This window comes from Mesoplodon bidens (genome assembly GCF_964165515.1).
Source record: "Mesoplodon bidens genome assembly, chromosome: 1".
In the NCBI taxonomy this organism is placed as follows: Eukaryota; Metazoa; Chordata; class Mammalia; order Artiodactyla; family Ziphiidae; genus Mesoplodon; species Mesoplodon bidens.
Window position 1 is genome coordinate 35,525,313 of NC_138176.1, and position 15,420 is coordinate 35,540,732.

General features: G+C 44.8%; 1 protein-coding gene across 1 annotated transcript; it reads right to left on the minus strand.

Annotated features, from left to right (window-relative positions):
• Nucleotides 1-1,611: 1,611 nt before the first annotated feature.
• Nucleotides 1,612-7,365, minus strand: HHEX (hematopoietically expressed homeobox). The gene is made up of 4 exons (XM_081243181.1): nucleotides 6,966-7,365; nucleotides 4,688-4,866; nucleotides 4,440-4,490; nucleotides 1,612-2,716 (listed from the first exon to the last, which is right to left on the minus strand). Exons 1-4 carry the CDS (start codon nucleotides 7,327-7,329, stop codon nucleotides 2,504-2,506), a joined length of 807 nt encoding a protein of 268 aa, XP_081099307.1. The 5' UTR covers nucleotides 7,330-7,365; the 3' UTR covers nucleotides 1,612-2,503.
• Nucleotides 7,366-15,420: the final 8,055 nt, after the last annotated feature.

Genomic DNA, 15,420 nt, shown 5'->3' on the forward strand with positions numbered 1-15,420 from the left:
CCTTCACAGGACCTCAGCCCAGAGGCACCCAGCTCCACAATAACTAGATGCCTCCATGGAGGCCCAGGCTAGAGGAAGGGATTTCTTTCTTTTTTTTTTTTTTTCATTTTTATTGGAGTGTAGGTGATTTACGATGCTGTGTTAGTTTCAGGTGTACAGCAAAGTGAATCAGTTATACATATACATATATCCATTCTTGTTTAGATTCTTTCCCATATAGGCCATTACAGAGTATTGAGTAGAGTTCCCTGTACTACACAGGAGGTCCTTATTAGTTACCTATTTTATATATAGTAGCGTGTATATGTCAATCCCAATCTGAGGAAGAGATTTCTGGACTCCCCCCTCACAGATCTCGCTCACAGATCTCGCTCATCGTTTTCCAGGAACCTGACGGCCCAAGTAGGCAAGCAGCTGGGCTGGCAATACCCGGCCGGTCAGAAACCTCAGCCCACCCTTCCTCTCAGCTCCACACCCACCCCCAGCTCAGCACTTCATTCCTCCCCAGCTCACAATACCTCTTCCTCAACCCTGCTCCCTCCCTTCCCTCGGCCAGGAACCCTGCGCCCACCTCCCCTCGTCCTCCTTCTCAACGCTGCCAGCCTCCTGTTCCCACACTGGCAGGAATTGTCGGCAGGAGGGGAGCAGGTGAGGGAGTGAGGGGTGAACGCGGGTCCCACCTGCTTTTTTTTTTTTTTGCGGTACGCGGGCCTCTCACTGTTGTGGCCTCTCCCGTTGCGGAGCACAGGCTCCGGTCGCGCAGGCCCAGCGGCCATGGCTCACGGGCCCAGCCGCTCCGCGGCATGTGGGATCTTCCCGGACCGGGGCACGAACCCGTGTCCCCTGCATTGGCAGGCGGACTCTTAACCACTGCGCCACCAGGGAAGCCCCCCACCTGCTTTTTCCACACAAGGAGCACCTTAGAGCCCCAGACCAGCAGCTTGGGCAACACCTGGGCACTTGTTAGAAGTGTAAATTCCCTGGCCCACCCCAGACCTACCCAAATCAGAAACTCGGGGGATGGGGTGGGCAATGAGTTCCAACAAGCTGTGCCGGTGATTCTGAAGCTCGCTGAAGAGGGAGAACCGCTGTCCTGGCACAAAGTACTCCCCTCCCCCTAAGCGGACCCCCAACCCGGGCTCGGCAGCCAAAGGATGACGCAGTGTTGACTCGCGCGGGTCAAGGACGGCGGCCCGGGCTGCCCGGCCAGCCAAGGTGAATCGATGGCGTTCGGCGGCCCCCGCGCTCCGCCGTGGCGCAGCTGCTCTTCCCTTCCCGCCGCCTGGCGCGCCCGGGGCTCGGGGTCTGCTGGCAGGAGCCTCCTCCGCTGCTCCAGACACACACACACCACTCCCCGCCCCCCGCCAACCCCCAGCAAACTCCCGGGGAAAGGCTCACATCTACCTTTCAGGTGCCAGCCCCAGAACCGCGCCCCCAGGACGCCAGGAGCCACGAGCCGCAGGAGCGCCGTCGAGACGCACCGCCAGACGCTCCTGCGCCAGACCCCACGCCCCAGCCCCGGCCCCAGCGCCCGGCCCCGCGCCAGTCACCCCAGGCGCTGGAAGAAAAGGTGTGGGTTTGTTTTAATCGAAGAATGAGAGGTCCAAAGAGGTCAGTCATCCCACCGACGGATTTATTTTATATACAAGTTACTCATTTAAAAAAAACAAACAAACCATTTTGGCCATGTCTTTTTTACAGTGAACAATTATATATACACACATTATAAACATTGTTTAATATAAAACACAATATCTACAGTCTACTTACATTTAATTAATCTACTTCTAGTTCATCTGTGATTAATTTTAGTCACTGATGAGTCAGTTTCTCTGCTTGAACTGGACTGTACTATCCCCTTAACACCTTGGTCAAACAGGTTCTAAGTGACAGTGCAAAACAAGCATTTAAGATTATCAACTTATATTGATTATATATCTCTCTGATGAAAAGAACACATACATCCCCGAGACAAGAGCTCTGAGATGGTTTTGGATTTAAGGCAGCAGTGTAAGAATGTAACAAAAAAGTAAGGAATGTTTCCTTTAAAATATTACAAGGCTGCCTGAATTGTGGGCCCCCTTTCCAAGGCATACCTCTGGATTTGGGATGTCCCTTTACTTTTCCATTAAGTGGGATGTAGAAACAGGTTACAAGAAATTCCTATTAAAATCTTTAAAGTTATAACTTAAAAATTTAACAAAAAAGTTCAAAATTACTTTTTATAAATAGAAAAAACAAGTTACTTTTAAAAAAGGGGGCGAATTTAATCAGTGAAGAGTCCCTTTATCATACAATCTAAAATCAGTTCATAAACTATTTAAGTCAAAATTAAGGTTCCAATGTGTTTGTTATTTAGCCAGTGCACCACACATTTTAGGTTTCCAGAATACCCAAAATTGATTCCCTTTCTCATATAGTTTTCCAGTTCATCTATGGAGATTTTCTGTAGCAAATGTTATTCCAAAGCCCAGTTTTCTGAACATGCCAATGTCAGTGGTCATCATCCAGCATTAAAATAGCCTTTATCACCCTCGATGTCCACTTCCTGATCAGAATCCTCTGAAATCTCTGATTCAAGGTCTTCCTGGGAGACAGGGGAGGGCGAACATTGAGAGCTATCCAAAGCACCTTTATTCTGTTCACTCTCTTGCCTCTGGTCGCAGGAATTGTCCAAACTTTCCAGTTCTTCTTTTTTATTGTTTTGAGGGTTCTCCTGAATGAAGAGGAGGAAAATGGATATTGGTGGGATCATGAGATATGAAGAAGTGAGAGACATAAATCAAATGTCTTTTCATCTTCTACCATCTTTTTAATTTTTAGTTTATCAACTGCTCTCAGGTTCAATATTTTTATTCAGAAAACACATACTTGTGCTTCTTTCTCACTTTGGAAGAAATAAAGTTCCTGTCATATTCAGAGAAAGATTATACTCTTGCCAGATAAGAACAACCAATCACAAATATAAATGTATATGTGTTATGTCAAATGAAGGCTTAACTCCAGCCCAGACCCATGGTCTCAAGGTTCTTAAAAGTTTAGGAAGAAAAAGAAATTCGATCACTACAGATACACACTATCTTTATTCTTCAAACATTTAAGCCTTGCCAATTAACAAAGTCTTCAGACATTTAAAAAATATGAATGCTAAATAGTGAATTAAGGATAAAGTTTCAAAATTATTACATTGAATCCTTTTTTTAATGCATTTTCTGGAGTAAGTTCACAAATATATACACACATAAATATGTGTAGCAAGTTACACAATCATGGCAAAGAAAAAAATGCAGAACTGAAGAATGTTGCTAACTGGAAAGGGAGACAAATATAATTTACTTAAAATCTGGAGGAAATTTCTGGAAAATATTCCCATATTACATAGGAACCACTGTTTTTAAAGTCCCCGGTAAACTACCTTTGACCAAGAACCAAATAAGTTAGTAAATTTTTAATCCTGTTTTTGTCTAAAATGCACATAGACACTATGAGGAAATATTATGATACACTGCTAAGGTTTTTTTTTTTTCTAAAGCAAGATTATAGAATAATAGATTTACCAAGCTTACAGCTATGTAACAAGTCACAAGGTCAGATATTGAGAGGGAATCTGAAATTTATCGCTAAATTTTAAAATGCATACTGCTTTCAATTTCCCCACTCATTATTGTTTCAAAAATATTTCATTTATTATAAACCGTATATAGACTGGCAAATGAAAATTTCAGCATTTGTCAGATAACTTTGGAGAAGACATCCAGATTAGGACATCAAAAACAAATCTTTAGCTTTAAGTCAACAGAGCTTCTTTAAAAACTGAATTAGCCTTTACTTTTTATCACATATTGCATAACAAGGTCATTGGAAGAAAGACTGTTAGAAAGTTTAAGCTGCCTTTCAAACAGGCTTGGATATTCTCTTACTGTTCTTATATTCATTTTAAGAGCTAGAATTAGAGGGAAAATAATTTTTTGACACTTTGATATTTAATTCTTCTAAAAAAACAGTGCAAACAAGACTTAAAAGTGTTTATTTCCTTATATTTACCCTTGAGCTCTGCCTAGTTTTATTGTGGCTGTGTAAATAAAAGAAACAATTTTCTCCCAAAGATAACTGCTTAAGTCATTTACTGTCAATTACTTTATCTTTCCTGCGTTAATTAGATAAACAACATATGGGGTTTATAAAACAATTAGCTGGGAGTTTTACTAGCCAGTGTGTGAAAACCCAAGCATAATTGATATAGGAACCGCATTAGGTGCTTTTAGCATTACTGCCGCCTGAACAACTCATCCTGAATTTCAGCAGGACTATTTGCCTTTTTAATCAAGGTGAAGAGGTTAAATAGTCCCTCAAATGACTTTTGCATACAACCTGTAACAGGCCTCGCATTGAGATAACATGATAAAAATATTTCCATAGAAACAGAGCCATGTCAATACCTGTTTTAGTCTTCTCCATTTAGCGCGTCGATTCTGAAACCAGGTTTTGACCTACAGGAAAGACAGAAAGAAAACTTGCCAGGAGCCCAGAATCCCGAGGGACCTGGGGAGGAGGGGAGAAGCCGTTCAGGAGCTGCTGAGCCAACCAGCGATCCAGGCACGCCAGAGCTCCCGGTGGCTCCACTGTCTCCCTTCTGCCCCGCGACCCCCGCCCCAGGAGCCTGCCTGCGCCCCGCGAGCGAGCTCACCTGCCTCTCGCTAAGCTGCAGCATCTTGGCCAGACGCTTCCTCTCCGGCGGGGAGAGGTATTTCTGGGTCTCAAACTTCTTCTCCAGCTCGATGGTCTGGTCGTTGGAGAACCTAACCTGGCCGCCTTTCCTTTTATGCAGAGGCCTCTGCAGGAAAGGGCTCCAGAGCAGGGGTTTGCCTGCGGGCAAAAGCGACGGTTAGTGAGGGCCCTGAAGCGGCGTGGCCCACCCCGGACCTGCCTGCCCTGGGGATGACAAAGAATGGGAGGGGAGGCTACGGGACACTCAAGCAGACACATTCACGTATGCCCCCTGAGATGTAGACCCAACACCCTCCCACCAATACACATCATACCCACAGACACAGGAACATCCAAAGTCACACACCTACATGGCATGTGCACAAAGATCACACATGTATGCTCACAGACACACACCACCATCACACCCATGGCTAGATACAATCATTTTGATCCCCAAAAGAACACCGACTGTAGGCTGAGCTTAAAATACCATGATCCGCTTTAATCAGTCGCTCTCAAAATTTATACACAACTTTTTTAGTCCAGAGGACCTGCAGAGAAGTCCTCTCCCTTGGTGAACTGCACTTTCCAAATACCCGTTAGGTTGGGGAAGAGTGGGTCTGTCACGTTAGCCAAGGCGTTGCTGCCAGGGTCCAGCGGCCTGGCTACAACGGAAGCCCTCCGGCCCAAGAGCAAGCTTCAGGGCGCGTGGAGCTTCCCATCCTGGCTGGAGGGCGCCGGGCCTCCTCTGATTTCACACCCGGCCGGTGGGGGCGGCCAGTTAGAGCCACCCCGTGGGCTATGGCAACATTTCCGTCAATGTGTTTCCTGTTGGTCTATCTCGAAAAACCCTTTGCTTCCTCCTGCACAGTCCCAGCAGTAACCCAAGGAAACCCAGGGCGCGCTCTGTGAAAACGTTTGCCCCCAGGCCCGGCCTGGCTAAGGGTCCCCCTCGGGGCCCAGAAGGCAAACAGAGCCGCACCGGGCCTGCACCATCAAACCCTCAAGAATGGAATCAAAAACACAACACAATAACTTAAAAAAAAAAGAACTAAAATATAATCCCCCCCAAATCTCTCTAGCGATGAAAAAGGAAGGTGGAGAACTGAGTGAGGGGCCACACCATAATATTGATGACATTAAAATGTCAATTAATTAATATGTTAGTTGTCTCCAGGGTGCCTGCAGAAGCTGCCAATAACAGAGTAGATTTAAAACCCTGGTGGCCCAAGGCAAGGAGCCCCGTTTTATTTACCCGGGAGCACCAAGGGCCACCCGGAGCGCAGATCACGGGTGGCTTATTTCTTAGGCCACGCACTGAGGGGACAAGTCCCGCAAACTCTATACGGCCAACGTGTCCGCACTGCCCTTCCTATTCCAAAGACGTGTGGTTCAGTCCGTCCGTCTGTCTATGGGTCTGCAGGCCTGCGCTAAATGCTTTGAAAGTTGGCAATGTTGTTTTTTCGAGATTTTGCTTACGTCAGGATTCAGACTGGGGCAAAACAGCCTCAAAAAAAAAAAAAAAAAGGGAAGCAACTGGTTATTTTAGCTGCCATAAAGTCACATCCCACACAGAGGAAATGAACAATATCAGAAAAACGGATCCCGGCTATCAGAAGTCGAGTGTTTCCTGAATTTGTCTGTATTGAGGATGTCGATAAAATAATCAGCAGCGTGCACTACTCCGGGGGAAGGGTCTGCTTCATGCAGCCAGGAAAACACTTAACAGCTTCTGAAACCAGATTTACTCCTATCGAGAACTCAAGATTTCCTGTATGAACGGAAAGGGTCAGGCTCTTTCACTGCACAAGCTTGTTGAACCAGGTCCAGCCCCGTAACCACCCCGGCCCGGCAGCTATCCCTGCCCCGCAGGGGCGGCCCGGGGTGCTTTGGCTCTCCCTTCCCAGTCCCTCCAGCTAAGGGAGCCCCACCCGGGACACGCGACCCCAAGACTTCTCCAGCCGCCGGCCCCAGCGGCAGCGCCCGAGGTCCAGCCCGGGCCCGCGCGCCCCGACGCCTGCAAGGTGCAGGAAAACCAATCTGAGTCATGGTGCGGGCAGACTGGGCTGCCCGCCGCCGGGGCCCGCGCCTGCCGTCCCCCGCGCGCACCCGACAGCCGCTTTTCAATCGCTTTTGCCACAACTTTCTGTTGCCTCCCCTCCGCCCCCGCCGCCTCCTGGGCGCTGCCACCTGCCGGGTGGCGCCTTTCTCGCCGCCGCCCGGGCTCGGCCCCGCCATGACCCCGGCCGCCTTACCCAGGGGGTCGTGGCGGAGCAGGGCGTGCGTGTAGTCGTTCACCGACCGCGGGAAGGGGTACAGAGGGCCCCCGAAGCCGCCGGGTCCGTAGGCGGCGGCCAGCGCGGCGGCGGAGTGGTGCGAGAAGGCGGGGTGGATCGGCGTGGGCTCGTATACCGGGGTCCGGTAGGAGGACACGAGGCTGGTGAAGGAGGAGTTGGGGGACGGCAGCGTGGGCGTGGGGGTGGGCGCGGCGGGTCCGCGACCCAGGATGTCCTCGATGTAGAAGGGCGTCGGGTGCGCTGGCTGCAGCAGCGGCGTGGGCGCGTACAGCGGCACCCCCAAGGCGCCCGCTGCCGCCGGTCCGGGGTGCGGGTACTGCATGGCTCCGCCGCGCTCCGGGCCCTCGGAGAGCTACCGCCCGCGCCGCGGCGCTACATTTATCCGCGCTCCGCGCTCCCGGCTATAGGCTCTGCCGACCGCGGGGTGGGGCCGCGCTCTCTGGCCCCTTCCTGCCTCTGGGCCCTGCGGCCAATGGCGCGGAGCCCCCGGAGCCGTCCCCCGCCCCCACCCTTGGCCCGCCCCCGCCGGCCGAGGTCCCCGCCCCCGGGACGCGCTTGCTCCCAGGCTGTTAGGACCCTGAGCCCGCCTGTACCCTCGCCGCCGACGCTCGGGGCTCCAGGCACCCTGCCCTGGGACGCCCTCGAAGGAAGCCCAGGGCCGCGTCCGTCAGGCGAGGCGCGAGGCAAGCAGCTGCCTGGAAGGCGGCCTCAAGCGGCCTTAGCCCCGGCGGCGAGGCATCTCCGCCGAAACTCGGGGGCACTGGTCCAGGCCCGGGACCGGGGAGGCGGTAGCCGGCCCAGGCAAGGGGCGACTGGACTCGGGCCCCGCAGGCGTAGATGCCCCTGGTCGGGTCGCGCCTTCGCAGGCCTGAGAGCACCCTCCGTGGTCAGCGCGCTCCCTGGAGTAACGGTAGCATTGGCTGTTGCCCCGGGCGTCTCGGGAGTGCTCGTAGCGGGAGAGAGTGCCCTGGGTTCCTGGGGCAACTCCAAGGAGAGAGATCCACGGCCCTTGCCTGCGTCCCAGCGTGGTAAGGACGATTAGACTTAAGGTGATGCGGACTCTTGCTCTCTAGCCCGTTTCATCTGTGGGCTCCGGGATTCAGCCACTTCCCCGGGGACGCTGGCAGAAGTCCCTTCGGGCAGGCATCAAGGGAAAGGCCAGGATCCTACGGCGCCAGGCAGAAGCTGTGCAGTCTTCTCTGACCCAGTGGGGGCTGCTCCCTGTCCCCTATCCCCGGGTCCTGGGGGATCGCAGCTGCGCGCAGCCCCGCTTTCCCTTTTTGCACGTGTTTGCTATTGAAGCTGTGACGCGCTACCCGGTGTGGCCTCAACTCTGTGCGGCTCCACTCGCCTACGGGGCAAGGGGGCATTTTCTTGATTGACGCCCTCCTGCGGCCGTCACACCTCGCGGTGAGCGGTTTCTGCCAAGGTCCTCCATTAATCGTGGAAATGAAAAAACGTCCCGGCTTTTTCTATTGAGAATTTTTATTTATATCTTGGGATTATTTCTCCGACTGCAGTGGGAAGGCAGTAGGAAGAGTGGGCTGGAAGCCGGATGGCCTGAGTTCAAGTTTCAGTCCGCACTTTTTTTGTTGAGCAACTACTGTGTGCCAGCAGTGAACAGAACAGATGTAGTTCCTGTCCTCGCAGTGGCAGGAAACAAATTTTAATACAGTGACTTATATATGTGCTAGGAAGGAGAAGTACGTGATAACCTGAAACCTTGTAACAAGCGGACACCACCTAGTTGGGTGAGGGAGATGTGTTAAGGAAGAGAAAGTGTTCCCCAAGGAAGTGATGTTTGAAAAATGAGTAGGTGTCTAGAAGCCTAGAGAGGAACTAACATTTCAAGTCCAGGGAATAACATGTGAGTGTCCTCAATACAACTTTTCAAGTCACCCTCCCTGAGCTTTTCTCATCTGAAACAATTAGGGCTTAACCTAAAGGTTTCTGATCTTTTGGGGTTGGGGTCATAGGCGTCTTTCAAAATCTGACGACGTTTCAGTTAAAACGTTGGGAGAAGGTAAGAATATTTGTGCCTTTATTATACAAACTATCTCTGGAAAGATACACAAAAACCTAATAACATTGGCTGTCTGTGAAGGGAGAGGTGGAGATGGCGGGAGAATGTACTGTACACTTTGTGACTCTTTGGAGAATTGAACTGTGTGGATGTGTGACCTATTCATCGTGTAAGTAGGTCCTTGAAGCCGTGGCTGATTCTAGGTCTGGGGCAGGACATGTACAAGGTGAGCTCCAGGTATCTTGTGCCAGAAACCACAGACAGAAAACAGGAACCGGCTTGAAGGGTTTTCCATTGGCCAAATTTGGGGTAATTTAAGCATCAAAACTATGGACTATAAGAGTTCATAGTATTACTGTTCATAGTGATACTCAGAGAGAGAAAGGGATGGTAGATGGTAAGGCTGGAAGAATGCTAGCTAACAAATGTAGAAAAATTGATAAAATCAGAAAATGTATTAATTCATTCAAGAATCATCCAAAACCATCAAGTGAAACATTGTTGAGGATGAGGATTTCACAGGGTCTCATAGTATCACCCCAATTGATTGGATCCTGGATTTTTTTTAAGCTCTAAAAGATATTTAGGGGGATAATAGGGAAAAATTGAATAGGGATTGTATGTTAGATGACATTATTATATTAATGTTCATTGTTTTAGGTGTGGTATTGGTATTGTGGGTAAAATGTTCTTATTCTGGGAGGTACAAGCTAAGGTATTTGGGTGTGAAGGGTCATGAAATCTGCAACTTACTTTCAAATTGATACACATACACAAATATATACATATATGTATATGTATGTACACAAAGAGGGAGATAAACAAAATTAGAATATTTATTTGTGAATTTAAGTGAAGAGTATACAGATGTTCATTGTACTAGTTTCAGCTTCTCTGTAGGTTTGAAATTTTTTAATATAAAAACTTTAAAAATAAGTATGAATCTATATGTTAAAAAATAAAAACACTTTCGGTTTTTTTAAAAGCTAAAAATTATTTGAATTATTTGTTAAGTCTGCATACAAGTTCAGGTAGTGCATTCCTCCTGGAAACCATCTGTGGAGGGCCATTTGCGAATCATTGGTCTCTCTGGGGTCTGGTCTGATGTCGTGCCCCATCCACCAGCCATAATTCTCCTCACATGGCCTGATGGAGAATTCAGGAAGGTGCTGGGAGACTGCAAGTGAAGGGTATTCTTCTGTGTATCAAGGACAGAGACGGGATTTGGGGACAAAGAAAGGACAGTTGTTATGTTAAAGGACTTCAGAAGTTATGTCTGTTTTAAACTAAGCAGGTAACTGTGATTATTATTTTCTCACAAAATGTTTCTCCCTCATCTTCTTCTCCTTTTTCCTGCCCCTTCTACCTAGCAAGTAATTGAGATGATTACTCCAACTCATTTAATGCCCTTACGGTAAATCAGTGGCCAGCCTTCATTCTCCATCTTCATAAATAGTATGAGTTTATAGTCTATTCTATGCATGACTCGGCCACCAGCCAAAAAGATCTAACTCTACAAACATTCCAAAAGTATATATTAAAATACTAGAGAAATAATCAATATAGGAAAAGGAAGCATCATTCCTTTCTTTGATTTAGGCCCATCACCTCACAAACCCTGTGAGGTGATGGGGATCTTATAAGGCATTGGTATAGCATTCCAACTCAGCTACATAATCCTAACCAGCAAATTGAAGCACTTAATTCTGTTAAGCTATATAACACCACCTCTTCTAAATCCAATCGTCAGATCCATGTTCATTTCGCTGTAGTTAAAAAAAATTACAACCACATTTGTGAATGTCGCATTCATTGAACTACATAATTTTTAATGTCACTTGTGTAGGTTTTATAGTTTGTTTTATTGTTTTCAAAGTCATCTGGGGCTCTAAAAGAACTAGATTTTCCCAAAGTTGTCCTTAAAATTTTTTTTCACCCAGTCAGAACTAATAAAACAAAACTGTTGTAGCTATTTAATTCAGAATCTCTTGGAGTTTCAATATTTTTTCTCTGCGGGGTACTAAAACCAATAAAGCTACATGAGATTTTAATTATATTCTGAATTGAAGAAGACTCTTTAAAAATTTGGCACCATTTATTTTAGTCACTACTATTGTGCAAGATACCAAACTTTGTAAGAAGAGAATGTGGCTCTCACCTCTAGTTTATCTAGTAGGAGTTTAGGTAAATTTTTTGCAACTTATTTTCAGTAATTAAGTGTACATAGAAGTAAAACTTCAAATGAACTATAGCTTGAGAGCATGAATTGATTTTATTATAACATTTAATTCTATTTCACTGTATTGTATTTTATTTAAAATTTGACAAAATCTAATTAATTAGTGTTTTAGGGTTTTACTAACTTACAAGATGCTACTGTGATCAAAAGAAATATCTTGTCCATGTCATGAATGGGATCAGAGCTCTGGAAAACACAGGCAGTAGTCATCATGATGTTGCTTCAGTGGTGTTCACATTTTACATACTGTAATGTACTTTACATAACACTGTAATGTGGGTAAATTTTAGCAACCACTGAGCTTTGGGTGGAGCTTATGATATTTATTTGCTCAATTTAAAAAAGTGATGAAGAACTCAATAAAAAAAGACAGAGAACCCTATTTTTTAAATGAGCAAAAGATCTGAATAGACATTTCTCCAGAGAAGATACACAAATGGTCAATAAGCATGTGAAAAAATGTTCAATACCATTAGACATCAGGGAAACAAAAATCAAAACCGTAAGTAGATACCACTTTATACCTCCTAGGATAGCTATAATAATTTCTTTTTAAAAAAACAAAATAGGGACTTCCATGGCGGCTCAGTTGTTGGGTCTCTGCACTTCCACTGCAGGGGGGACAGGTTCGATCCCTGGTCGGTAAACTAAGATCCCACATTTTGTGCAGTGTGGCCAAAAAGAAAACAAAAAAAGAAAAGAATGACTCTAAACGGGAATTCCCTGGTGGTCCAGTGGTGAGGACTCCACAGCCAACAATAAATAAAAAAACAAAATAATGAATGTTGGTAAGAATGTGTAGATTTAGAACCCTTGTACATTGCTGGTGGCAATGTAAAATGAAGCAGCTGCTTTGGAAAACTCTGGCAGTTCCTAAAAAGGTTAAACATAGAGTTACCATATGACCCAGTAATTCCACTCCTAGGTGTATACCCAAGAAATGAAAACATTTATCCATACAAAAACTTGTACACAAATGTTCATAGTAGAATTATTCATGATAGCCAAAAAGTGGAAACAGTTCGAATGTCCATTCACTGATAAATGAATAAATAAAATGTACATCCAAGCAATGGAATATTATTCGGTAATAAAAAGGTATGAAGTACTGACACGTGCTACAACATAGGTGAACTTAAACATTTTGCTAAGTGAGAGAAGCCAGACACAAAAGGCCACATATTAGATGATTCCATTTATATGAAATGTCCAAAAAAGGCAAATCTATAGAGATAGAAAGTAGATTAGTGGTTGCCTAGGGCTAAGGAAGTTGGGGATAAATGAAGGGTGGGCTGCTAATGGGTACAGAGTTTCTTTTTGAGGTAATGAAAATGTTCTAGAAGTTATTGTAGTGATGGTTACACAACTTTGAGAGTATCCAGAAAAGAAAAATGTTTAATGGGTGAATTATATGGTGTGAATTATATCTAAGTAGAGCTGTTATGTTATTTTTTTAATGATGAAAGGACGTCACATGAATAATAATTTTAACAAAGGCTACAATGTCAGAAGTGATATTTTGACATGTAATCCAAATCTGTGGATATTCATCTGAGCTCCCAGGCAACAATCCTTGAGAAAGAACCAGAAATGATGAACCAGGACTCTTGCTGTCTGGACCATGGGCCCTTTCTATTCAGCACACCAACCTACTTCCCTGGATCCTGTGTTCCTTCATTTGCATTTTTTCACCAGGCAGGTGTCCTTCTTTCTAATCACCCCCTAGAAAGGGGAGGAAGAAGAAGTTTATTACCAAGGAACTGAATGTCCGAAGAAAAATTTAAAGCCAGTTTAGATTCTGGTCCTGATTTTTTAATTTTCATGAAATCATTTGAGATCTTATGGGCATAAAATTCCCCTGTCCTTAACTCTAAGGAGCACTCTAAAGATTCTATTCTAAAAACATGGTTACGAAGGGGGAAAGGGGCGGGGGGAATGAACTGGGATTGACATACACACACTACTATATATAAAATAGATAACTAACAAGAACCTACTCTATAGCACAGGGAACTCTACTCAATACTCTGTAATGACCTATATGGGAAAAGAATCTAAAAAAAGTGGATATATGTATATGTATAATTGATTCACTTTACAATACAGCAGAAACTAACAACATTTTAAAGCAACTCTACTCTAATAAAAATGTTTAAAAAATAGTTTAGCTGGCAAAAAAAAAGATTCGATTCTGAGAAAAGGAAAAGGCAACAAATGTCATGATGCCCCAACCACAAAGAAGTCGCAGGTCTTATTCAGCAGGACTGTGGGGGTCATAAAGAAATCTTCAGTTCAGAGAGGTAGAGGGGAAACATTCTGGAAATCCTAACTTTGGGAATCAATAAGAGCTGGAGATGATCACCTCCTAGAAAACTGAGTAAAGTGCTTCATGGTAAAGACACTGTGAGCTGCCTACAGGAACCCACTCTCTTGCTTGGCAATGACCTCAGATAAAACATAATCTGGCTTCCCGAGGACACATTTTTCCCCCAGCTGTGAAATGGGCCTGAAATACGGAATTGTTTCAGATAACTCACCAAAGATGTCTGAGACTATCAGGAGAGGTGGGGATATTGATCATGCCAATGTTTGACCTAAAAGGTAAATTCCTACCTGAAGTTATAGGTCCCAAGAAACTGATAACATCAGTTGCTTAGAAGGAAACTGCATGGTGGCACAGATGGAGGGGAGGGGAGTGTGCATGAGATGGGAAGTGGCTTTATGCTGTATTCCCTTTTGTACTTTTTGAATTTTGAACACTGTTCCTGAAACAGTGTCTGGCCTGTAGTAGGTGCTCAATAGATATTTTTGAAAGGGTGAATGGAGTCAAACAAATGTGATTTTTTGCCGTAGAGCAGAGATTGGCACAACGTTGTAAATCAGCTCTACTTCAATTAAAAAATGTGATTTCTAATGCTAGCTCCACCATTTTTATTGCAAGCTTTGATTAGTTTCTTAACCATCTGGAGCTCCAGTTTCCTCAAAAGTAGTATAGGGATTGTGATAATGTCTCTCTCATAATACTGTTATGAGGATTAAATGAGTTATTGCACGTAAATCACTGGCATACACTAACCAGTCGATAAACAGTAGTTGCTGTGATGATGATCACAATGTTGATGATGATGATGATGATGACAACTACAGCAATGACAGTGGAAGAGAAGCAGACCAGAAGGATCTACTAATTCTTTTATGAAAATAGAGCATTGCTCTAGTAAATATTGCTTGAAATAAATGTGCATCATCTGGATTTGGGAATCTTTTATTACAGGGAGGTTTTTCAATTAGAAATGTACTTGAGGTCTATTATACTGTAGAGGATATAAAGATTAATAAGAAAAGGTCCCTGCCCTCAAGGAGCTTTGTTGTAATATTATGGGTGAATGAATCTCATAAAAACAAACTCTAGACTATTTGATTGCTATTGTTGTTGTAGTGAATTAATTAAAATGAACACACCACATGAAGATCCAAGAGCTGGAAAGTTCAATGAAGCTAATACTCAAGATTCTGCAGTTATAACAGTTCTTAGTGTAGCAATGAACCAGGTATCACATGGATGACATTCTGATCTTCTTCCCTCTTCTTTGCTTAGCATCTGGGCTTTTTGTATACTGTTTTTATATATGCATAGATATGAAAGGTAGTATTACCCACTGGTTAAAAGCATGGACCTTTCTCTGACATTTCCTAACTCTATGACCTTGGCAAAGCATTTACTTTTTCTCGGCCTATGTTTTTTATTTTAGCCTAAAAAAAAAAAAGCTAATAATCACACCTATATTATACAGTTGTGAGGATTAAATGTACCACTGCCTTTAAAATTTTTAGCAATGTACCTGACCCGGTAAGTTCTTAACTTCCTTCTATTTGAAAGGAGTAGAATAAGTTTTGCTTGGTGGCAAGCAATAAGCTATAAAGAAATTAGTTTAGCCTGTCTTTCCTTCTCCCAAGTTGAAAGGCAAACAATTTTTGGTTGTTTGACTTTTTAACCTCCTAAATTATACAAAATACTATTTGCATGGCTTATGTTGAAGGAAAACAAAATTGATAAAAGGAGTGGCGCTGTACATTTCCTAAATCTTTGCTAGTTTAGGGAAGATGGTTCTGATTTCTTTCTCCTTCTGAGTTCATGACCTTGATTATTA